At 36.1% G+C, this 26,042-nt stretch overlaps 2 protein-coding genes and 1 long non-coding RNA gene across 7 annotated transcripts; 1 reads left to right on the top strand and 2 right to left on the bottom strand.

Moving 5' to 3' along the window:
* Nucleotides 1-12,080: 12,080 nt before the first annotated feature.
* Nucleotides 12,081-17,012, bottom strand: LOC137715343 (protein GRAVITROPIC IN THE LIGHT 1). Of its 4 annotated transcripts, none has more exons than XM_068454634.2 (3): nucleotides 16,670-17,012; nucleotides 15,990-16,116; nucleotides 12,081-13,996 (listed from the first exon to the last, which is right to left on the bottom strand). In XM_068454634.2, the coding sequence occupies exon 3, from the start codon at nucleotides 13,994-13,996 to the stop codon at nucleotides 12,485-12,487; it is 1,512 nt and encodes a 503-aa protein (XP_068310735.1). In that variant the 5' UTR covers nucleotides 15,990-16,116; nucleotides 16,670-17,012; the 3' UTR covers nucleotides 12,081-12,484. The 4 variants fall into 4 exon arrangements, with proteins under 4 accessions (XP_068310735.1, XP_068310736.1, XP_088546810.1 ...); XM_068454635.2 differs by having other exon boundaries at nucleotides 15,990-16,112; XM_088690684.1 differs by lacking the exon at nucleotides 15,990-16,116.
* Nucleotides 17,013-20,067: 3,055 nt separating this feature from the next.
* On the top strand, nucleotides 20,068-20,944 carry LOC148697765 (uncharacterized). Of its 2 annotated transcripts, none has more exons than XR_015960479.1 (2): nucleotides 20,068-20,488; nucleotides 20,585-20,944. It is a non-coding gene; the product is annotated as an uncharacterized LOC148697765 (long non-coding RNA). The 2 variants fall into 2 exon arrangements; XR_015960480.1 differs by having other exon boundaries at nucleotides 20,571-20,944.
* A 973-nt stretch (nucleotides 20,945-21,917) lies between these two features.
* Nucleotides 21,918-25,748, bottom strand: LOC137715572 (uncharacterized). The gene is made up of 7 exons (XM_068454916.2): nucleotides 25,498-25,748; nucleotides 24,738-25,104; nucleotides 23,924-24,151; nucleotides 23,406-23,760; nucleotides 23,189-23,316; nucleotides 22,907-23,042; nucleotides 21,918-22,649 (listed from the first exon to the last, which is right to left on the bottom strand). Exons 2-7 carry the CDS (start codon nucleotides 25,079-25,081, stop codon nucleotides 22,410-22,412), a joined length of 1,431 nt encoding a protein of 476 aa, XP_068311017.1. The 5' UTR covers nucleotides 25,082-25,104; nucleotides 25,498-25,748; the 3' UTR covers nucleotides 21,918-22,409.
* Nucleotides 25,749-26,042: the final 294 nt, after the last annotated feature.

Here is a 26,042-nt window from a genome sequence, read left to right as displayed (position 1 = left end):
TTTAAATCATTAAAGAAAAAAAATCCAATCAACGACCTCCATATCATGTGGTCCATAAAAATATGGACTAAAAACATGGTTTCCCTAACATTTTCTATGATGCTTTTGGTCTTAGAGTGTAGGAATCTTGTTTTGGTCGACCCATTCGTTTCGACCAAAGTTTGTCTTTGTAGTAATTCTAGAAACTTATTAATTATGACAAAATTAGTTAGAGCATCTTCAATAAAAAAAAATAAAAATTTAAGATGCAAAAACCACATTTACATCTTATTTTACACTTTCAAAGATATATAATTTAGTTATACTCTAATGGAAGATATGTAAATTAATAAGATTTTTTTTTTTTTCTTTAACTGGCGAAGTCCACCTCCACAAAATTATTTTTTCTTAATGTAAATTTACATTTTTATTTAAATCTTCCTTCCAACAAATATTAATATTTTACATAAGAGTTTTTTATCAACAAAAAATGTAAATTCGCATCTCCTATACGAAATGCCCTTAGAAAACGTACTAAAAAAAACTAGATGGAGGGATCTAAAATGACCATAAACAATTCATTGATACGGATTCATTTGTAGACCCTTATCCAGGGGTTCTAACATGACCAAAAGATGTAATTTTGCATCATAAGAGATGCTCTTAGAAACTCATTACTACAAAAAAAAAAAAATATATATATATATATATATATATATTACTACAAAATATATTAGATGGAGGGATCTAAAATGACCATAAACAATTCATCTTGGGCCAATATTATAATAGGGTAATAGTGCGTTTCAAAACTCTCCCTCTTGTAAATTACCATAACATTTTTGTACCTCTCCCCTTAATAATAAATTCCTTAATGTAATGTTTTTTTTTTTTTTTTAAAAAAAATTGTTTCTAATTAATTATCCTAAATCTTTTTGTATTTACAATTCTTTATTAAGAAGAGAGTTTTAACGAAAAGTTCACGGTACTGTTCATTTTAACGAAAAACCACATTTTTACACTAAAAAAGTCAATCCTGGCACTATTCACTTTACCCTTTATTTTGTTCTTATCGTTAAAACTCAAAGTTTTTAAGCTCTTTTAATTAGTTTTCCTTTTTAAAAACTCCAAACAAGTTATAAATTGACAGAGGACAGTAGGTAACCGGATAATTACTCAATCAGAAGCAACATGACCTTAAAATGGGGATTTTAGGACCTTATTAAGTTGTCAAATATTTTAATTCTTTGATCTAAACTAATATAATTTTGTGACTAATATGCATTTGGACCTCACAGGACCATAGGAGAGATTTTTCAATGTGACGGGAACACGAGATGGTACACTACGGGCCATTATACAAATGGTGAGATATGTGTATCAAAAAGCTAATAACTTAAAAATTACAATTTCCCACCACTTGTATAAAAACACGTGGTGTACCCTTCGTATTCCGGTCACAAGAAAAAATATTTCCTTAAAATGAAGATTTTAGGAGAACATGACACTTAAAATATAAAATATGAATTTATTGTGTAACCCAAAGTTAAATTTTCTACCAAAATTTTAGGACGTGTGGTAGAAGAAAACTCTAGGGTCGTTATAGAGTCCATCAAACTCTAGGGTCATCATAAAGCCGTCAAGATTAAGTTCCAAATGGTTCAGATCCCCTCTTTTTTTTTTTTTTCTTTTTTTTTAACAAACGATGTTATCTACGTTAACGGAAAAGAGTAGGTTTAGCATCACAATGGGTTAGCAATAACGTGGTCCAAATTCGTCTTTAGCGAGAATCGAACCTAAGAACTCTCACTTTCACTTACAAGTAAAAAAGAGTATCACTAGACCGTAGTACTAAGTGGTCAGATCCCCTCTTTTAACTATCCTGTTCAGTCTTCACTAGATATGCTGTCGTTCAGTGTGACCCAGTTGCTCATTTTCCCGCCGTTTCTCAGCTACCAAACATTGTTTATCTAAACCTAGAAGGCTCCACCGATTCAGTACCGTATCAGGTATTTTTCTTTTTCTTAGATATCTTGTTTGTGTTTATTTTCGCTAATGAATTCGTCAGTTTCCTTTAGTATATCTCTGTTTGGATTCCGGGAAAACTTATATCAAAACGCGTAGTGCCAAATCTCACAAGTTTTGCTGTTAACTGAAAACCCTAAACCCTAAAAACCCTTCACAAATTGGATCTAACAAAGGAAAGAAATTAGTATTTTTTTTTTTTCTTCTCTCTTTTAGAAGTTAAAGTTGTTTCTTTTGGATCTTAACAGAACTTCGGCTGGGTTTGAAATCAAAATGTCGTTAAAAGCATGCATTGGAAATAGGATCAGTGGATTGCCAGATGAAATTCTTTGCCACATTCTTTCATTCCTTGTAACGGAGGAAGCTGTAAAGGCTAGCGTTTTATCACGTAGATGGAAGAATGTATGGGCTTATAATCCCAATATTGACCTATGCGATCTGAGATGTGGAAGAAGGATTCATTCAGAAAATTTTGAGGGAATCGTGAATCTTGTACTTCTCTCACGTGGCTCCTTAGACATTCATAGATTCAGTCTTACTTGTGAGGATTTTGTGAACTATTCTTGTTTTGATGCTTGGATTCGCAGTGCCGTTAGGCACAATGTTGTTGAACTAGTACTTATCTTGTTGATGGGGGTTTCAGCCAAAAACTGGATCTTATTGATGGGGAGACGGTGTCCTATTACGCGGGTTTTGAGTTGCCAAAAAGCTTGTACATGTGCAACACATTGGTGGTGTTGAAGCTAAGACTCCAACCTTCTTTTACGATTACTCCTCCGTCAAACTGTTTCCCAAGTCTCAAGTTTCTCAAACTCATGTTCGATTGTCTTGATATTGACTCAATGGAGAAGCTCATTCCTTGTTGCCCTGTACTGGAAGATTTGAATATAGATTGCGAACTTGTCGATCTTGATGAGTTTCCAGTATTGAATTTCAATATCTCCGCACTGAAACTAAACAAATTACAAGTATATTTGTACCAAGGTACGTCTGAAATCCCTCGTGCATACCAAATATTTGTTACTGTCAATGCTCCAAGTCTCGAAAAGTTTGATCTCCAAGACGAATATATGGCGATCTATTCTTGGAACAAGGGAAAATCCTTAAGCAGAGCGAAGATTGATTTCAAACAGCTGCACCGGTTTCAGGGCATTGACAATGACTATATCCTTGAATCTGCTGATCGTATGCAAAGGCTTTTTGAAGGGTTGTTGTATGTTAAAGATCTTTCGGTTTCAGCTCCACTTTTTGGGGTAAGCTAGCTCTAACTTATCCCCTCTTACATTTGGAATTCGTCGAATGGAAATTCTCAACTATGTTGAGGAAATATAATTTTGCTTTATTTATAATTGATATATACTTTTTCTGTGTGAAGGATCCAGAGATAATGCATCAATATCATCTACCTGCGTTTAATTATTTGAACCGCTTGGAGCTATTTCTTCATACATGCTGCTCTTGGAAACTACTGACAAATTTTCTCAAGAAATCACACAATCTGAAATATCTATTCCTTCAAAGTGTAAGTATATGTAAATTCACCCTAAGCTACATGGTACCTGGGTAATCTTCAATGACTTGAATTTTAACTTTTTTATTTTAAATAATCTTCAGAACGCGAAGTTGTCACATCCCGGTCCGGGGAGGACCATTTTCCGGGCCTGCTCCACCACCGTAGCACAATATTGTCCGCTTTGGGCACCGACCACGCCCTCATGGTTTTGTTTCTGGGAACTCACACGAGAACTTCCCAGTGAGTCACCCATCATGGGAGTGCTCTCGAGCGCTACTCGCTTAACTTCGGAGTTTCAACGGAACTCGAAGCCAGTGAGCTCCCAAAAGGTCTCGTGTTAGGTAGAGATGGGAATATACATATAAGGATCACTCCCCTGGGTGATGTGGGATTTTACACAAAGTGTTCAGCTTTTCGCCATGGTTGTGACTTTGTACACCATGTATGGTCTCCGCCAAGGTGGGTACCCGTTTGCTTGATGTCATGCCTCAAGAACATTTGCATAAAGGGATTCCGAGGACGAGCGGATGAAATGGAAGTGGTAAAGTACATGTTGAAGCAGGGTGAAGTCTTGAAGAATGTGATAATATTTATTTGTGATTTCTCTGTAAAAGACGAGATGAAGTTATGCCAGGAGATGTCAACGTTCCCAAGGGCTTCAAAGGCTTGTCAAATTGAATTTCGAAGATAATGTTATCTAATTATTGATGTGGATTCCATTTTCAAAGTTGGGAAGGGGTCCTTTCTGTGTCGATGGAACTGCAGTCGTGTTTTGAACTGACGTTATCTGCTCTTAGCTTCTTTAACTTTGGATGAATGAGATTATGGATCGTTATGTGTTTGCCCTATGTATTTGCACCATGGACTTGGACCAGTTGACATGTTTACCTATTTTGAATGATAATTGAGAATTGTTCTGATTCATCACTTGTTCAGCGTATAATTTTAAGTGAAAATTTCTGAGACCATTATTGAAGTTTGATGAGGGGAAGTCGTTAATCATGTTTTCTATTTATTTTAATCATGTTTTCTATTTATTCTCTCTTTTTTTTTATCGAATATATTTTCTCTCCTATTCATAACTTCTCAGATCCACGATTTAGCCAATTCCAAGTTAATATGCCTAGTTTTCATGTGTTATTTACAAATCAGACAGAAACAACGCCTATAATGTGTCATTTTTCCTTTTTAATAAAACAATTTTGGGAATGAGGAATCGAACTTTGGACCTATGATGCTCTGTTGACTTTAAAAATTATTTAGCCTACGTGGTGTGCATCCCAAATAAGTAATAAGCTAACTACCTCTTTCGGTCGAATGCAGGGCGTGCCAACTCGTCAGCCGAGCTCAGCCGATGAAGGAACACGTCTTGGCCTTCGGGTTCTAAAGCCTGAAGTCAAGATTGTTAGTTTTGCGAAGTTCAATACTGAATTCGGCTTTCAGTGTGCCAAATGTAATAACCTGGTAACACCACACTTAGCTGAGAAGACTGATGAGATGACCTATTCCAACAAGTACTCGAATATCCTTGCTAGTCGAGACTTGGATAGGTAATCAGTCAGTCTCAAAGCAGTGTTATTTATCCAAATTGAAGGTGCTCCTCGGTCGACTGATTCTACGGCTCCAGTGCTATTTATCCAAACTGAAGATGTTGTTGATTGCCTCTATAGTGTTGTTTATCCAAACTGAAGGAGTGTTGGCGGGAAAAAGGAAAATAAAAATCTCAAGGCTATTGAGAGGTTGTTTGCGCAGAGCAATTGTGTGTTGATTTTGAAGGGGGGCCTTAAATGATGCACTCCCTTCTCTATTTAGAGTATACCTAAGCATGTCATAAAAACTGAAAACTGATACCTATATATATACTAAGCAGATACTTATTGGCAAGGTTCTAAAGGGTGATATGCACTAGTCAGTCGACGAGCAGAGGCCTAGTGTCTGGGTGTCTAGGTCGGGGCCTAGGCGGTTTTATTAATTTTAATTAAATTTATTTTATAATCTATATATAAATGTCTATTTATACTTAAAAAAATAAAAATAAATAAAAAACACATAATTGTACTGGGGTACATCAATTGCAAAATAAAATAAACTATATATTATGAAGTATAAGAACACGTTGAAAACATGGGGTACAAGCATATAATGAGTGTTCATCCAAGTGTTCAACAAGTTTATTACAATTTATTGAAAAAATAAAATGCAAAATGACGTACATGTGCAAGCAGTATCCTACGACCGTAACCTAGGTACAAAACTCTAAAATATTAATCTTAGAACATTGGTTGTCAATCTTATAAGTAGCATAATTTATTGGTACATGATTGGTATCCACTCGAGTTTGTGCATGTCTGTTGTCATGCCTCAAGACTATTTGCATACGTTGGATTCCAGGGACGACGAGATGAGTTGGTGGCAACACAGTACTTGGTCAAGCACGGTAAGGTTTCAAATAAGGTGAAAATTCGTACTTGAGATTTCCACAAAGAATCAGTGGTTCAAGGACTTGATTATTGATACTTTGAATAAGGTATGGAAGAGATTTGTAAGGTCCCCTAGGGGTTCAACGACTTGTAAAATGGATTGAATCTTCTTCCATTTAAATTGATTGTGCCTATTATTGTGGGATAATAAAAATTGAAGGTTAAGGATTAGCGGGAATCGAACCCGCATCAGTAGCTTGGAAGGCTAGGAGTTATACTCCACGTTGATTGACATGTGAATGGACCTTGTCCTATCCAATAGAACATGAGCTTACATTAATTCTACTTCCTATATATTGTTTTATTATCCAGAGCAATATTTCAAATTTCAAATTTCAAATTTTAGAATTCAATATTTCAAAATTCAATATTTCAAAATTCAAAATTTTAATATTTCAATATTGAATATTCAGAATTCAATATTTCAAAATTCAAAATTCAATATTTCAATATTTCAATATTTTAAATTAACTCTACTTCCTATAGTTTGCTAGATAAATCTAAGTTTTGCTATATTTCAAAATTCAGAGCAACATTTCAGTTTTTATTACCTATATATTGTTTTAATATTGTGTAACTAGGCCTGGCAAACGGGTCTTGTTTCATGTCGTGTTCGTGTAACACATGTTATCTTAATGAGTTGTGTTGTGTCACACCTGTTATCTTAACAGGTCCTTAACAGGTCGGGTCACTTTACTCAACAGGTAAAATGACCCTACCCGTTATAACCCGTTAAGAATATTTTTTTTTTCTTCTTAAATTTGCACATACCACATTACCACATCAATATTACTTCAAAACATAAAAACACATTTGTCGTTAAGTACTACATCTACACTCCAAATTAAGAGCTTAATAATAAAAAAACACCAAACATTACTAGTCTACTACAAAATATCAAATGTGGAAAGATATGCAAAATGAATGAGTTTTCCTTTTCAAAGTTATGAAGCCTTTCTCCGAAGTTAAAACCTTGTCAATGAAACTCAAAGCTTACATGTTATTTCTTTTACAAAATCCTTCAATTTTCATCGATCATCATGGGGAAATTGTATTGAAACTTTAGCTTGATCTATTGCCTTCAAGAGTTAGGTTAATGATGTTTTCAGTAAGGTTTGTCACATCATAACTCTCTTCAGCATTAACTAAGTACAGAAAAACCAAACATTATAAACCATTCAAATTATAAGAAGTTTATCAAAATAATTATGAAAAAAAATAAAACAATAGTACTATACCATATAAAAATATATTACCTCATTTTTTTTAAATTTTCTAAATTTAATTTAATATATATATACACACACGTATATATATAATTATATATATGATATATACATATATATAATTATATATAGAGTAAATTGTAGCTATGGTCCCTTAACTTTAACTCAATTGGAGAAATGGTCCCTCAACTCATCAAAACGTGTGGCTATGGTCCCTCAACTAAAAATTCATTACCATTGGTCACTTAACTTTAATTCAACTAGAGAAATGATCCCTTAACTTTAACTCAATTGTGACAATGATCCTTCCAACATAACTCGTTTTGACAAAAATTTTGACGTAGTTGATGAAAATGACCATAATTACACACTTCGATAAGTTGAAGGACCCTAATTATATAAATGGTTATTCAAACATAACTAATGTTGACAAAATTTTGACGAAATTGATGAAAATGATTATAGCTACACATTTTGATAAGTTGAGGGACCAATGGTAATGAATTTTTAGTTGAGGGACCATTGCTACAATTTACTCTTACATATATATATATATATATATATATATATATATATATATATATATAATTATTATAGTATTTTTAGGGGTATAAAATTATTAAATTAATTTTTTTATCGTGTATCGGGTTACTCACATGTATACCCGGACCAACCCAATATCTTAATATGTGCTTATTGGGTTACTCGATTCGTTATCCTGTCGACCCGATAACATGTTAATTCGTAACCGTTCATCGTATATCGTGCGGTCAGAAATCATTTTAAAATTTAAAATTAAATATAAATAATACTTAATGAAAACTGACCATACGATATACGATGAACGGTTACGATCACGAGATCCCTAGGATTCCTTGGAAAAGAATCCGGCGAGATCCTTTTCGTTTACTCTCTTCTTGTGAGCAATCTTGATGGACATGTTTAGCATCGTGTTTACATTACTTGCTAAAATCTTAAAAAGGTTTTTTAGCCAAAATGGTCATTGAGATATGCATAACTCCTCACTTTGGTCCCTAAAATTTCAAATCAATACAAGTGGTCCCTGAGATTGTCCACCATCCATCATTTTGGTCCTTCCGTTAAATGTCTCGGAGCTCTTGGCCGGAAGTTTGGGCAATTTTCAAAGCTTCGTAACTCAATCGTTTTTTAACCAAATTCGACCCATAATACATTAAAATGAAGATAGGAAAGTTTAGAATAAGATTATACCTATTTGGAAGCCCAATGGTTGCCGAAGATGGTCGGAAAACAGCTTCGAAGCTGACTGGTCAGAGGGAAAACTGGAAAACTCGCCGGAAACTGGGCAAACTTTAAACGTTCATAACTTCTTCAATACTCAACAAAATCAAGTGATTCAAAAACGAAAATCATACTTCTTGACGAAATAAAGATAATGGTACCTTTATCAGTGGTTAACGCGCCATTATTTGGCCAAAAAAGGGCTCGAAAGTGGCTAACTTGAGACCAAGACAGCCACTTTTGAGCCGTTTTCAGGCCAACAAATGCTGACTTAGCCGCTGAAAAAGGTACCATTCTCTTCGTCTTGTCAATAAGTATGATTTTTGTTTTTGATCACTTGATTTCGTTGAGCATTGAAGAAGTTATGAACGTTTAATGTTTGCCCAGTTTTCAGGGAATTTTCCAATTGTCCCTCGGACCAGTCAACTTTGAGGCTATTTTTCGACAATCTCCGGCAACCATTGGCCTTCCAAATGGTATAATCTTATTCTACACTTTCCTATCTTCATTTTGATATATTATGGGTCGAATTTAGTTAAGAAACGATTGAATTACGAAACTTTGAAAATTGCTCAAACTTCCGGCCAAAACCTCCGAGACACTTAACGGAATTTTTAACGGAATGACCAAAATGAGGATGGTGGACAATCTTAGGGTCCACTTCTATTTATTTGAAATCTCAGGGACCAAAGTGAGGAGTTATACAAATTTCAGAGACCATTTTGGCTAAAAAGCCTATTAAAAATCCAACTCCGTTAACGAACACATTGTGTAGAGTAACACTTGCAGCCCTCAGTTGTTGAGCCGACCTCAGAATATCAAACCCTGAGCCCCCCACCCTTAGCCATGTTTTATGTTTAGGGTACCTATTACCAAACACATCAAACCTCAAATATTAACGGGTTAGATGAAGACGAGAATGGTATATGAACTGTTTCTTTAAGTATTGCTCGTAGATTTTGCGTTGCGTGAATGCAGCGTGGTATGGTATTGTCGATTTTTAGTTATAATGTGTCTCTTTAGAATATTACTTAACCTAATACATGATTGATTCTACTTATGTCGTACTATAGCAAATCAATCCTTCACCCTTGGTTCACTATAATACGGTGAACAGCGCAACGACGAGTGCTTACTAGAAGTCACGAAACGTCATCAGCTAAGGATGAGATTGTTGATACTTACGGTTTGCTTTTTAAGAGTAGTTTCATATTCCATTTGAAAACATTTATAATTTTTAAAAATGACAAATGTAGCTAAATTACTTAGTATTCGCTAAGTGTGATCATTAATATTCGATCCCACCCACCATATTGGTGACTCATGTAAAATTATTAGCTGCACATAAAGCAGCTGCTCAATTGAGCACCCCAAAACACCACGAGGATGAGATGAGGAAGTAGCCGTTGAGAATGAGATAGACCACAATGAGTGCATAACAAGTCAGCAACGCTCGGTAGTCACTTCTAACATTTGATGCAAATATAGTCTCTCAACCACTTGGATATAGACCGCAATGCCATTGACGCATGCATGAGCAACCGTATCCAGCAAATCCAAGAAGGGGTGTGCTATCCACACACCCTAAATTACTTCTCACATACCTCTTGTTAATTTTTATCCGTTGATCTACTTTAATTCATCTGATCCGACAGCTAAAAATTAAAAGGGTGTGTGAGAAGTAAAATGAAGTATGTGAATATCACATCTCATCCAAGAATTATCGGCATCGATAATTCCAAGTCACTTATGAGAGAAACACATATGTAATTACGATGTTAAAATGACAGTATCTTAAAATTATTATGCAATATTATCGAGACAAAATCAAAACACATGATATGACGTGATGAACTTAGAATGCAATATTATATCACCGGCCCGACATGATAGGCTTAGAAATTTAACTCTTGAGGGTATTCGGCATGTCATCGTGTATCCTATAGTTAATGCCACAACTGCCCAAATCTAATTAATTCCATCATTTTCCACAACCAAATAATGTGGCTCTAGAAATGACTCATGACTACAGAAAATTAAGCATATTTTTCATATGGGGTACAATATTTCTTCAGTAGTCGGAGATTATTTGAACATTTTTTTTTTAAAGTGTTATATAAGTTGTTAAATTTAAATTTTATGTTTAAAATTTAACTTTTTTTTTTTTAAATGATTTAAGAAATAAACGATAAAAATTAACTTAAAAAAAAATTAAACTATTAATTATAAAATATCGAACGATAAATATTGTTAAATGTCAAATCCCACATATACCCTTTCACGGAGGAAGGCTAATAACTTGTCATTCCCATAGAAATTGGAATGGCCCTCCATATCCACCGACCAGCCACAAAATTTAAAGTACAGAAATAAGCATACGTATGCACCGCCCTTGCTTTATACACCAGATATGTATCATGCTCGACTGGTCATGCATCACACTGCAGATTGCAGAGAGAAACCAATCAGATTTGTGCAGTTCAATGAAAGTGACATTAATTTTTAATGTTCTTTGTATGGTAGGCTTGGCAAAGAGTTACATTCATGTCGTTTTGATCTCATATTCGATTGTTTTGACGAATTATGTAATGTTAAACTTGTTATCTTAACAAGTAATTCGATAACAATCGACTATGTACGAGTCCAAAATTTATTATTTTTGTCTAATCATATAATAAATTGTCAGGGTTAGTCTATGTTAACAAGTGAATAGATTACTCAATCCACAAGTTCTGAACAGTAACCAAAAGAACCCTTGTTTTCTTTAATTTCTCAAGAGAGCAATAATACTTATAGATAATGCCATCGTCCACGAGTGGGCCAATGTCATTTATATTCATGAACACGACAATAAACGGTTGATCAACATAAATCTACATAAGACGTAAAATTTGTAGACTAATACCAATATACCATTGACCACTCGTAAACTTACGTCATCTGTTACAAAAGACTAAATTGATAATTAACATGAGTTACATGAGTAAGGTTAAATTGACTAATAAAAAATAAAAACGTTAATCAATGTTTAAATAATAATTTAATCATCAACAACCAAATCATATGATATTAAAAAATTTGATTTAAATAAATAGTTCCTTAATATTACCTTTCCACGATACAACCCTGATGGTTAATTGCTGATTGATGTGAATTCACACTGAGCATTTTTTTTACGTTTGAAATTTGATTCAACGACTACAAACAAGAATCAACTTTAAAAGTTATAATAATTTTAACCGTTGGATTAAATTTCAATAGCCCGAATCTCCGAACTTGATAGATTAGAAAGAAAGAATCCGGAGAGGATCCCTTTCCTACCAATTGGTCCATCAAAAAACCCAAAAACCAACGTCTCATGGTGCAAAAGAAAGAAAAATGATCATCTTCGGATCTCTTCTTCCTAATTCACCAAATCAGGAAATCCGTATCATTGAAATTTAATCCAACGGCTTAAGTTATTATAACTTTTAAAATAGACCCCTGTTTGTAGCCGTTGAATCAAATTTCAATGACACGAATTTCTTGATTTTATGAATTAGAAAGAAAGGATTAGGAGAGAATCCTTTTGGGGAAAGCAGGGAGACAAGTAAAAGATTAGGAATATAAAAAATTCCGCCAATATTATATATTATTATTTACATGATTGAAAAACATGCCCATGTCTGCTTAACCAATGATGCAAAACAAACAGCTAGACAATCCCTCTGTCACTGACCTAGTATTAACAAAATTTAGGTATGGCCTTGGATGAAAATTTAAAAAACTCAAAACAAATGACTCAAAAGATCGCTTCCAACACAAGGGTCCAACGCGCTTTCCCTTTATCAAAATATGGAGGATGAAATCTCCAAAGTGACCAAGTTGGAATTACCCACAACGTCGTTCGGAACCAAACAGGCTGTGTTCCTGTTGGTATATCCGATGTTGTGGGCCTGGGGGCGTGTTTCGCCTCCGAACAATCTCAGCTCGGAGCGAATGAATGATCATTGATTGACTGCTTACCTTTGCTTTCTCGGAGTGGATTGTAACCGAGTGAGGTATACTTGGCACTGAATGACAGTTTTACCGAGTCTGAATCCCGGAACAACCGTGAATCCCACTTGCGGTTCAGATGCTGTTGAGAGGAACCCTCCGTCATCTAAGCTGTCCATGTACACTTCTGAAAATCGACATCCCTTGCTTACTTGGAAGATTGCGGCTTCAGGATCGAAGGAGAAGGCCAAGCAATGCAGGAGCCAGACACGCTTTGCCATTTCAGCAAATGAAGCAAAGAAATCAGAGCTCGGAAACTCACCTGCATTGATGAGGTTTCTTTGATTCAGATTGCCGAAAAATGATGTTTCCATCTTGGGATGAACCAGTCGTAAGTACTTGACACGGCAGAACTTGGCAAATGCTGATCTGGGATTCTGGGAGAGATAGTCCTTCGGCTTCATCGATTTGAGTTCCGTGAATCTCACAAAAAAGAGCTGCTGCTGTTGTTTCTTTTTCTCCGGCAAGGACTCATTTGGAAGTGAGAAGTTGGGGTACTGGAAAGCATCAAACATTTCCTTGCAAACAGAGTGTTCAAATGCAAAACACTTGTGATCTTCTTTCCAATAAAGCACATCGCGGTCAATCGCTTTAGCTGCTGCATGAATGTCCCAACCGGCAGATTTCATATCATCCACCATCATCCTAACAAAGCTCCGGATGGACTTTACCGTGTGTCGAAGAACTGTAATGAAATGGCTAGGACTTAAAGCAGATAAATGAAGATTGTCGAGCACATGTAGCTGCCCGCTCTGGTTCTGGTTTAATCGCTTCTCAAGCAACTTATTATGATCCTTGGCCTCCTCTAACTTTTCTTCGAGAAATACAATTTCAGAGTCCTTCAGCCTCACCTGAGATTCCAACTTTTTCCCCATGATTTCATAGGTTTTTAGAACACTCTTCTGCTCCTCGATCTCCGCCAAAACCAGGGTAGTCTCAGGTTTAGGATCGAACTGTTTTTTTAAGAAACAACGCTTCAACTCAGACAAGTTCTTCAATTCGGAGACTACCTCTTTGTCAGCAGCTTGGATTCCTTCAGCATCATAGGGAGACTGAGAATGCTGCAGTTGTGCATACGCAGCTTTAACAGATGAAACGCTTGCAAACAGTTTCGCTAGATGAGCCTCCAAGGCGACTCTTTCCTGGAGCTCCTCATTTTTCTTGTCAAATGGCTCAGACCGATCAACCATAACCTTACCACCATTCCAGTTATCCTTGACCTTTTCTTGGGACTTGACTTTCTGAATTCCATTTTCTTGAGACTTCACCTTCTGAACTCCACTTTCTTGGTAGTTTACCTTCTGAACTCCAAAATCCTGGGACTTCACCTTCTCAGCTTTGAATGCTTGGGACTTAACCTTCTGAACCCCATCAACGGGGGCAATACCCGTTGCAGCCCGAAGATGAAGAACTTTAGCAATAGTACGCGCCAATCTACTCTTATTTGGGGTCACGGCGGATGGTCTCACCGAATCCATCTGCAAAACAAGGATCACAAATGATGGAGAGTGGATAGATAGAGTGAAATCTAAGAGACTCTTATCTAAAAAATGAAACTTAAAGAAACAAAAGGAATAAAGACACGGGACGCAAATGATGACTATGATGAGAGTGTTGAGGGAAAAGCTAATAAAAGCAATACGCTTTAACACTTGACCAAGGCCATTGATAGAGGAGTGAATTTCTTTTTGATTTTGCTCCTTCAACTTTAAGAGTTTCCGATTGCTTTCTTTCGAAAGGGTAACGAAAGTAGATCTAAAAATGCTGGAAAAAGCGAAAGCGAGACAGAGCGAAGAACAGCAAGATGGAGAAGCTTATGGAAAGACATTCACCAGACAGGATCAAAAGACGCGTATAAATCAAAATTCTAAATGCAAATCCGTGGAACACGAGGGACCTCGGTTACAATAACACATGCATTATACATGTTATTAAATCCGATACAAGACCAAAGATCAAAGATTAAACAATAATGCACGTTTTAATAACTTAATTAGGATTTGGAGGGCATGGTTTGGGGTGATTTCTGCTCTTAACATTCTTCGTCATCCTCTTCCCACCTCTACAGTCGGGTCATTCCTACTAGTCAATAAAATTTGGGCATTGCCGAGCACAACAAATACCTTATGTCTGACCAAAAACAAACACAAATACGCAAACGGTTTGTAACTCAGTTGATCAAGAGCATTCAACCCTCGAACCCGAGATCCCGAGTTCAATGCACAAAATAAACAAAGGGCATCAAACCTAGGATTCCCTGAGGCAGCCAACTTAGGACAACAGTGATGTTCCTAAAGCAATCTCTGCCAAACCAGAAAATCTGAAATTCATGGGACCCATCATAGTGAAAAACGTGATTAGGAAATTTGGATCATATACACCACAATCATGGTTTTTAGTACAACCAGAGGTGGTGGATTCTTTTGCTCCCCCCTTCTCATGCATCACACCGTTTCAATACAAAACACGAAATTACACAATTACCCCCATTCGATAACACTTCATGGTACAGAAGAAGTCATAGAGATCTGAGCCAGATTTTACATGACATGCAGACTATTATTGTAATCCAACGGGCAACTCCAACTGCCATTTTTTCCCGCTCCCCCATATATTGACAAACCTCATTTCCCTCCATTTTTTTGCATTCCAACCCCACAAGTCTAGGGTTTGTAATTCATTCATTACATCAAGAAGACTCTTAAAGTGAAACTCTCTGGACTTTCTGTCATCTCGCAGTTTAACGTCAATTCTCGTGACAACATAAAACAAGTCTTATTTTGAAAGTCTCATTCGCATTTCTCACCCATAAAATGTTTCTTTGTTAAAAGAAGCTAGATTGCATAGATTATACATAGGTTTCTATAAATCTCAAGTTTGAATGCCACACTCAAAAAAGTTTCTAATTTAAACCTTAATTCACCAAGTGCAAACAACACATGTCACCTTCATGCAACTATATTTACTGATCACATTGCCGACCACATCCCCCAGAGTCAAGACCCATTTGCAAAAGTGGGTTTCGTGAAAAACCCCACTCAACTTAAGACATTAGTCAGTAATGTGATCAGTAAATACGGTAACAAATAGCACTATCAAACATTGACATTGCTAATTTTTAACTTGCACTCTAGAAGTTTATAGATCTTGTACTGAGCCCCACAAGCTGGACTGGACACCACAAACCTCTCATTATTCTCAGCAATAAAATTGGCAAAGCAAAAATGGGGGGCCCACACAGATATACCAAAGCAAATCATTGCACGCACACAGAAACCATATCACAAATGCAAAAGTAAGGACCAGGAGGGTACAGGACCACTGGTCTGGTCCTGCAAACACTTTACCAGAACCTAACTCTATAACCCTGGTGCAAAAATGCCCCAAACCAGTAATTAATCATCTAAACCTTGCTTTGACTACTGACTGGTCAACTAAACAATATCTCGCGTAAAATACAATTCTACTTACCTTCAAAATATCACGAGAAAATTGAATCAGTTTCAATTTCTGTTCATTGTAACGTAAATCTCAAGCAAAGAGAACAACGACGTCGACGTCGACAACCCACCGGAGGAAGAAATGGAGTATTTCCTACCTTGCAAAACAAACCCAGAAATCAGAAAAACTGAAAATTTTAAACAAATTTATATAAAATCGATATTTTCTGAAAAAATAAATTAACAAGCAACTTACTTTTGTGTTTTGTTCTTTGCTAATGAGAAAACAACAAGTGCTCTGAGAAACCCCCAAAAGCAAAAATCGAAGATGAACAGTAAACGTGTTTGGATTTTGAGAAATATATATAAAAAGTTCACCGACCTTTTATCTCTAAATAAAAAAAACTAATGAAAAACATTTGAAAACTTTGAGTTTTAACTCTAAAGACAACAGAAAAGATAAATGAATAGTTCATGATTGAATTTTTAGCGTAAAATATAACATTTTTGTTAAAATAATCAGTACAAAAAAATTTTCGTTAAAGTTACTTAATTAAAAGCTAAAAAGAGAAAAACATTGAGAGTAAAAAAAACCGTTTCGCAAATCCCAAAAATACGAGTTAATGCAGTAATTAAATTTCGTATTAAATAAATAAACAAAATGGGCAGCTAAAACCCAGCACGCAACACTCCAAAACAGCTCAGTTCTACCTTCTGAGGAAAACTTGCGAATTTCTGAAGCGTTTTTTGTGTCTGCTTTCGAATCGAACTCGTCAAATGCTCAAATGCCTTCAGGGTTTTGGGTTTTGGGTTTTGTTTTCCGACCGTTTTCAGAAACACAAAACTGGGTTTTGGAGAGGTAAACGGAAATTGAAATGGGTTTTTGGAAATGCGTTTTCAGAGAACGAAAGGCCAGAGTTTTTGGCTAAAAAAAAAAATCGCAGAGCTGGATCCTGGAGGAAGACAGAGGGGGAGAGGGAGGAACGAGGGTGGTGTGAAATGACGAAAGAAGACACGGTTTTGGGGGGAAGAGTCCGGCAGCGTCACAGCAGGGGCATTGGGAATTAAAAAGGGCTCTCAGGGTAGGGTCGCTTTAGAAGTTTTCATAGGACGGATATACCCTTGCGATTCCATGGGTATTTACCTGCCCGTTGTGGGTGGAGAAGTTAAGGTCGGGGAGGGGTAGTTTGGTGTTTTAAGACTGGTAGATCGTACGTCGATCGCAGGTGGAGAGTTTGGAAAAAATGTACGGTTTGTGTTGATTGCTGGAAAAGGTATTGTCTGTGCTTACTGATTGGGAAGTTTGGGTGTGAGCGGATGCGCATGGCAACACATGTCACCGCCTCTTGCCCAACTAAGCAAATATTCAATATTCTTTTTTATTGGTAAAAGTATCCAATACTTTCTGAAAATATAAATAAAATGCCAACAAGACTTAATTGAGTTGGTAATGATCGTTTTTTTTTGTTAAATTAATGTATAGGTTTGAATTCAGTTGTTCGTAATACTTCTTAGTGGACGATCTGTAAAACCAAAAAATGTCCACTTTATGTCTTCAAAGAAATTTATGGTACGTTCTTGCCCTCAATTGGATAGCCTCTGCTTCTCTTAAACTTTAATTAAAAAAATATGAATAATGTGATTCGAGAATATTGATATGCATGTAGATTCCCCCCCCCCCCCCCCTTAAGAAATGAAGCAACTTGGAAGGATATAAATTCATACAAAATGGACAAAGAGCGGTGTGAAAACGAGAATAATGATCCAATGCAATTTTCTGATCACAAAAAGAAAGACCAAAGCGTAATTTTGTATAGATTTTAAGTTTAAATCAAAATGTTCATAAGGGGAGAAATATGGTGACTCATAACATTTGATGATTTTCAAGTATCCCTTGATTTGACATTAAAAAAGGATCCTAGGGAACCATTTGTTCGGAATTGGATCCTCTCCTGATCACAAGCTCAGGTTCCTGCTGACCAGCTCACGTGAGCTGTTAAAGTTCAGGATCCTACTGACCAACCCACGTGAGCTGTTGGATTTTGATTCAACGGTTATAATTATTATAACTTTAAGAGGGACCTCCTGTTTGTAACCGTTAGATCAAAATCGAACAACTTACGTGTGCTGGTCAACAAAATCCTGATCACGAGGATACAATTCCCATTTATTTTAGGTTGGATTAATTTGCGTTTGTTTATTTGATTTACATCTACTACTACTTCTATCAAATTTGTAACTAATATCATTCATAGAATATCCTTTTAATTTAGAGGTATTCATCAATTCCTCCCTGAATTTGTGATCATTGGCCAATTTCCCCCCTCAACCCTCATAATTATTCAATTTTCCCTTTCAACTTTAATTTGGCCAATTTCCCCCCTCAACTCTCAAAATTAGTCAATTTGCACCCTACTGTTAATTTTTTTTTTATTTTAATTTTCCATCTATTTTTTTTTTCTTAATTTTCAATCTTTCTAATAACTTCCAACAAAGTACTAAAATTAACATTAACTCACTTGCATAATATAGGGTAAAATATACAAAAACATAATACAATTAGTATGTGATATGGGTTGATTATAAGAAAAGTTATGAATCGGGTTAAAGCATGTAGAAGAAGAAATAATAACAAAAAGAAATAATAATCCTAAACTCATGGATCAGACCTATTTCAATAAAATGGGTTATTCTTAATAAGGACTCAAAAATTATGAATAGACTAACCATTTTTTTCACTAAAGCTCGATTCTCTGCAATTTACTTGAACTTAGCTTTCACTTTTATAAAGAAAATTGTATTCACATACAAAAATCTACACACCAATCCTTTTCGTTATCAATTTTGTATAGTCAAAAATCAAATAAAATTACTCTATACTGATTTATTATGACTAATAATACTATCTATGATAACTTGTAAAATTCTAAATTTTAATCTATTTGTAATAGGATAAAGATATAGGAACATGATTAACATACATCTTATTTAGTTTCTTACACAAACTTGTTTAATTATGATCAAATTAAAAAATTAACAGTTGGGTGCAAATTGACTAATTATAAGAGTTGAGGGGGGAAATTGGCTAAATTAAAGTTGAGGGGGGGAATTGACCAATTATGAGAATTGAGGAGAAAAATTGATCAAAATTAAAATTAATGGGAGAAATTGACGAATGATCACAAGTTCAGGGAGAATTAGATGAATATCTCTTTAATTTACAACATTCAAAATTTCATAACCATCCACATGGTCAGCTACAATTTATACGCCTTGTTGGAGGAAGTTTCGTGTCAAATTACGACGTTTCAGGTGATTAGTCTAAAGCACAATTGGCCCACGTCTCACATTGAATCTCGTGGCCGGTTGGATCGCGCATTGGAACAAAATAATTAAGAAATAATGAACCCTATAAAATCAGGGATAAGTTAAATTTGGGCAAGCCAAGACCACAAAAGTGGCTTGTGGTTCACGTCTTTGAATAGAAATTAGCAGTCTCTCTCTTTCACATCTTGATCATGCAACTGGTGTCCCACAAAATTCTAATTAAAAATTAGCTAAACCAAATTTTTTGATCAAATTTAGTCTTTTAATTAAGCTTTTGCTATGCACTTATCAAAGGTTGATGTGCATACTAATTTGAGAGTTCGGGACTTATTTTACTGTGACTTCAGCATTGCAATGATGAATGATGATGAATCTCTCGCCTCATTAACTTAATTCTCCATGACAAGTTACAACTAATTATTTTAATATCTTACTTAATTATAAGCCGACGCTACATAACTTGGAAACTTTAGTCTCTTATTGAAAGATCCTATTGAAGGTGACAGATTAATAAATCAAGGAAAACAGAGGATCTATGAGCTTTGTTTCTTAGAGCAATTCCACCCCTAAAGACTTTGCGCCAGCACCCAGCGCATTTATCCACTCAGTGAACAGTGATAGACTTCAATGAACAGTAATAGGCCAAGAACATCTCCATCCCTAAAAAAAAATAGCCTAGTCAATTTTATTAAAATATTATTATTATTTATTATAAAATAATAAAATAATAATTGTATTATAAAAAAAAAAAGATAAAGTATTTCCACTAACCTGTACTCTTCCTAATTCCCAACCGGTTCTCCCTCTCTCTCTCTCTCTATTTTCTCTCCCTCTCTCTCTTTTCCAGCTCACTCCCGTGAGCTCTCCTTCTCATTCCTCTTCTTCAAACCTTCAACAAATCAAACACAAAATATTATTTTTGTAATCCCTGGAGCTCAAGGAACCCAACCATGGCCTTGCATGCGGCATCGGTGAATGGTGCGAGATTCCACCATTGAAGCCGAAAGCTTGAGCTCTCAATCTCTAACCCAGGTGATGTTTCTATCACTGTATTGTGTCCTTGAGCTTTAAATCCTGTTGTGTTGCAATTTTTGTGGTTAATTTGAGGGCTTAATTCCCTGCTTGTGATTCCGACAAAGGAAAACGGACAACTCCGACGAGTTCAAGGTCCAGTCTAGGTGAAATCTCTTGCATTTCACCTGGGTAAGTTCTCAATCCTATTCTTATGGTTTCTAACATATAAATCGTGTTGGAAACCTTTGTGTTGATGCAAACTTGTTGTCAGTGCATTTTTTTCAGATTTTCCGTCGAACTCGGGCCATCATTTTCAGGCCATTTGCCTTCTCCCTCCGTCGCTCCATCCATCGCTGACATCACCACAGCATCATATGGGCCGGTCCCAAGGTCTGTCAATTTTAGGCTGGCCTGGAGACCAGCTTGGGCTGGGTGCCAGGCAATCCCGTGGGCTGGAGAGACTTCCCGGGGTGCCAGGCCATTTTTTTGACTGTGTGCCGGCCTATCCCACCCCCGGTGGAAGTGCTCTTAGTGTTATTTTTTTACACGTTTATGTTTTCTAGATAGTATTTGACTATTTGTCATGGCTTATTTGTTCTGGTGAATAATTGCTAGTGACAGATCGAAAATAAAATATGATTTCAACGGGTGAGGTGTTGGACACGATTAGGTGACTTGTTTGGCCAAACGAAAGTCTAATATTGAGCATAATTTCTTTGATTAACTAATTGATTATATAGCAAGTAGTCATCTACCACAGTGGTGAAGATGAGTGTTGCTCTTACAATTATGATGTGCGTTCGAATCCCATCGGCTTTCTAATTTAACATCTACTTTAACAAATCTATAGTTTGACCAAAAAAAAAAAAAAAAAAAAAAAAAATAGTTGATTCTATAAGGCGAGGGGGTGAAGTCTTAAACTTCATCTTATATCAGAGAAATTTTTAAGTTTCGATTAAAATCGACAACTTTTTCAATATTTCTGACATATCAATTAAATATAAAAGAAACTATTATATTTCATCTAAATCAATGTTTGACATTCTCTATATTTTCATTTTAATTTTTCATCATTTCCATTGAAAGCACCCGCATCTATATATCCATCATATTTTCACAAATGAGCATATAGGTATTTCCACCAATAATAGAGTTGTCAACAATCGAAAGTGGTGAAGAAATATCTTTTCAAGATTTCTCCGAATTTAAAAGATATTTCGGCAAAGATAATGTTAGGCATATCAAATTGTTAAACCAAATTTACAAACTAATTGATATGTCACCAATAGAGAATAAATAAGTTGATCAACACTTAAGTAATAATTCAATCATCAACGATCAAATCATTTGATATACAAAACCAATCCTAAGCATTAACCTTTCAGCCATATCAACAATTTCGGTAAAATATTTTGATATTAGAGTCCTATATCTAACTAATTTAAAAGATTTTAGAGATATTTCGATGAAAATTTCAGTGAATTTTATTATCATAATGGTGTAAATTTAAATGGAAAGGCAACAAACAGATCATCCGCTTTTGTTAAAAATTCCAGCACCAGCAACCAGACTTAAACAAAAATACAAGCAAACTCCAATGACGAAACCAACAGCAGAATTAACACTAATTCAAAATGCGTTTTTAAACGCAGCTTAAACCAGATAACAAATTCAATTTCTTGTAACGATAGAAACAGTTAAATTAGACTTCAGGCAAATTCACTTGTGAAGCAGAAGAGTAAAATACAACTCTAACAAGGGCAATTTCTACTAATTTGCAAGAACAAAATCCTGGCAGTGGCTTCGCAAAGGTATCCTTAAAAATTTCAGACGGTAAATTATGAAGATCCACAGGACCCGAAAGGGTTACATCGATCCAACGGTACTTGACAATGAAACGGGAGTGGACACGGACACGGACACGGAAAGGAAAGAAACCATTTAACACTAAGTTTTTTTTCTTCAGAGGACTGCATTACTTTTGTATTCTCATGAAACGGAGTGATAAGAGACTAGCCTAGTATCTTGAACTTCTCTGTTAAAACCCTACTTACATCTCTCAGCACACCAAAATTGTCAGGGCGAGACCATTACTCTGCAATACACGTGCTTAGAAGCCAAAGAAGCCAAGCTCGCTGGCTCTCTCTTTCTCAAATGTCTCGAAGTACTGATAGATGATTGTCACGGCAAGTAAGATTCCAGTTCCTGAACCAATTGCGCCCATGAAATCGGCCAACACTGTGAGTGCACCGATGCACATGCCTCCAAAAGCAGCAGCCGTGGGAATGTAGCGGTTCAACTCCTTCTGCAAGTTTGACTCACGGTGACCAGGCATCACCATTTGTTGCTCCTGCAAATTACCAAGGGATATGGTTAGCATGACGCTTAGCTGTATATAATAGGCAATGCTTATGTTATCAAAAGGCCGGATTTAAGAATTGTTCAAATACATAAATTGAGGAGTAGGTTGGGGCTGATCCACCCACTTAAGTTGTCAAACAAGTGGGAAGAATGTATATGAAGGGTAGATTGGATCTGACCTACCCACACTAACCCCTCATCTGCAACAAAAGATTAACAATTTGTTTAAATCATTCAAATTAATACCTTGAGCTGCTTGGCAACATCTTTGGCAGAGGATCCAGAAACTTCAATCCATGTTTTGGAGAAAAGTGCACAAGCTGACAACATAAACACGAGATAGAAGAGTGCATGGAAGGGATTGGCTGCCATATCAGCTAAGCTGCAAAATATAACCACAGCATATCAATTGATGCGGGGATCAGCAGAAATAGAGAGGAAGCACACAATTATCAGGTTAACCAACAAAATTCAAGTTTTATCAGGCATAAAACATAATATCTTCAAGAGGAAAAGATTTGAAATTACCTTGATGGTGCAGTGATATAATATGCTAGACCACCGACAGGAACGAATTGACCTCCTGAATATTCAGACTCCTTCCATTTGCCCAAAAGATTTACAAGGAAATTTCCGCTGTACCTCCTGTAAAGCAACTGTACACAAACAAAACAAAAATTGGTTACGAAAATACAGTAGAAGAAACAGTCCCAACTTGCCCATACCACCATAAAAGCTCCATTACCTGAGAGATAAAGTAAAGGTTGGACACAAGTGCAGACTGCAAAATGATGGGCATGTTGGAAGTGTAGAACAGCTTGATAGGATAAGAACCCTGCTGTCCACGAGCATTCTTTGATCTCACTGGCAGAACCACACGGAACCCTTGGAAATAAATTACTATAAGGAAGATCAACACCGTGGCAAGCAGATTTGTCACGTTGGGAAGATTCTGCCGGTAGAAGGCCTCCCGGAGAGCTCGAACCTTATCCGTCCGAGTTATCAGAAGATGGAACAGGGCAATAACAGCACCTTCAAATTCAGCTCCCCTCCCACTGTTGATAGTGGTGGGACTAAATGCCTTCCAGATAATGTTTTCACTGCAAAAGAATAGTATAACATTTTAAGTACTCTAAATTTGGAATAGGATCTTAGAAAATTTCCTCGAATAACGAACACATAACTCATAAACTGTCGAGTTCTTGTGCTAAAGAACCCACTGCCGGCCACATTAAGGGACAAGAAAGGATAAAAAAAACTCACCAGATATTGGTGGCAATGAAAAGTGAAATTCCAGAGCCTAGACCATATCCCTTCTGAAGAAGTTCATCCAAACATATCACAATGATACCGGCAAAGCAGAGCTGAATTATAATTAGAATGGCATTTCCAACTCCAAGTTGGCCAACACTACCATACATGCCGGAGAGGACGTACGCAACTGCCTCTCCAATAGCTATCAGGATACCCAATAACTTCTGTGCTCCATTTCTGTAAAAAAAAACATAAATCAGCACATGCAATAAATAAAACAAGATGTGCATGCAAGATACAAATATAAGGGAACACTAAACCTTCAAAACAAACTTAATAGCAGATTTGAAACCTCAACAACAGAAATTTCCAGTAAAATTAAGTCAACTAGAAACAGGTGATTACAATTGATAGGCAAAATTTATGCCACTTTACAAAGCATTCGTTTGGCATAGTTTCCAAAATGTTCTCAAATACCATTTTATAAAGGTAGTAGAAAACAAAGGCATTACTTTTCTGAACCAAAAAACAGCAAACATATTCTAAAAGGGATGTGCTATCCACACACCCCTTTTTACTTCTCACACACCCCTTTTTCAATTCATCCTGACGGTCAAAAATTAAAAAGGTGTGTGAGAAGATATCACACCCCATTCTAAAAATACCAATGTAATGGCTTCAGCTTTTCAGCCAGTATTTTGAAAACTGTTTCTGAAATTGTATCATCAAGGACTGAAGACCTTTTTTCATTCCAAACAGTATGCAAACAACAACATAAAAAATATTAACCAATACAAAATTCAAAGGCCTCAAATATACTTACAAAAGAGCACGATCTTCGCGTACATTGTTGTCAACCTCAATAATCTTAGACCCAGCAAGGAGTTGCATCACCAGCCCAGATGTGACAATTGGGGTGATCCCAAGCTCCATGACAGTCCCACGGTTGGAAGCGAGGATAACACGCATCCAATAGAAGGGATCTGCCCCCGTGGTGGAGTGTATGCCATAGAGAGGGAGCTGGCTGCACACCAAGAAAATGAACAGCGAGATAACGGTGTATATCACCTTCTCTCTAAAGGGTACTTTCCGGTCAGCGCTCTGAACTTCGGGCAGAAATGACAGAAACGGTCTGACCAAATGAAGAACTCGAAATCCTCCTCCCATCTTGCTTCGTCTAATCTAACAACCTAATCGAAAAATTAAAAATTTATAACCCATCTAACATCAAGTCAACATCTTTCGAATCGAAAACACTATCTTGGTACGACAATTTGACATTTTTGACTAGGGGCATTCGGATCCAGCTTAATCTTACGAAATTAAGAAACCGAAGCACATTCATACGCACGCATAGCATCTAGATTCACACAGTTATACAATTCCGATCCATCACACAGCACATTCATACATAGGCATGCATAAACACATACATACATGTATGAATCGAGAAATGTATGCATTCATACATACATACATAAATGGATCATAGAGATGAAATCGGGGACAATTCATAACAGATCTGAGAATTCCGAAACCAAATCAAAGAGAAAGAGAGATCGATTCGAGGTTGAGAAACTGACCTCGCAAACCCAATTTGGGGATCTCCAAACCCTAGAAATGGTTTTCTCCAACGGGGAAAAAATCGATCCGAGAGAGAGAGATTTCGGATCCGGATTACGAGCTGAAAAATGAGAAATGGGCTTGAAGTGCTTCGGCGTTGTAAATAAAGGGCGTACGTGTGAGCGTGGGACTCGGAGGCCACGAGATCAAAGCGAATCGGTGTTTGACACGTGTTCGGATAAATGACGTGGAATATGACACAATGCGTGTCAATTTTAGTTGCCTCCTTTTTTTGGTTTAAATTTTAATTTGACTCCAATTTTGAAATTAGAGTGGATTGACGACATTTTCAATTTTGCAAACTTGGTCACTTTTGTGATTTTTTTCTATTTTTATTTTGTATTTTGGATGTTTTAGATTTCATTTCTTTATATATAGAGTATTTTAATTAAGCGTTTAATGTTCAAGCCACTTAGTACTACGGTCTAACGGTATTCCTCTTCATTTGTAAGTGAAAGGTTTTATGTTTGACTTTTGCCAAAAACAAATTTTAACAATATTATTG

This window comes from Pyrus communis, chromosome 3 (genome assembly GCF_041283825.1).
Source record: "Pyrus communis isolate YQ-2024b chromosome 3, ASM4128382v1, whole genome shotgun sequence".
Lineage (NCBI taxonomy): Eukaryota > Viridiplantae > Streptophyta > Magnoliopsida > Rosales > Rosaceae > Pyrus > Pyrus communis.
The sequence above is the reverse complement of the archived record's forward strand: the minus strand, read 5'-3'. Positions and strand labels throughout refer to the sequence as shown.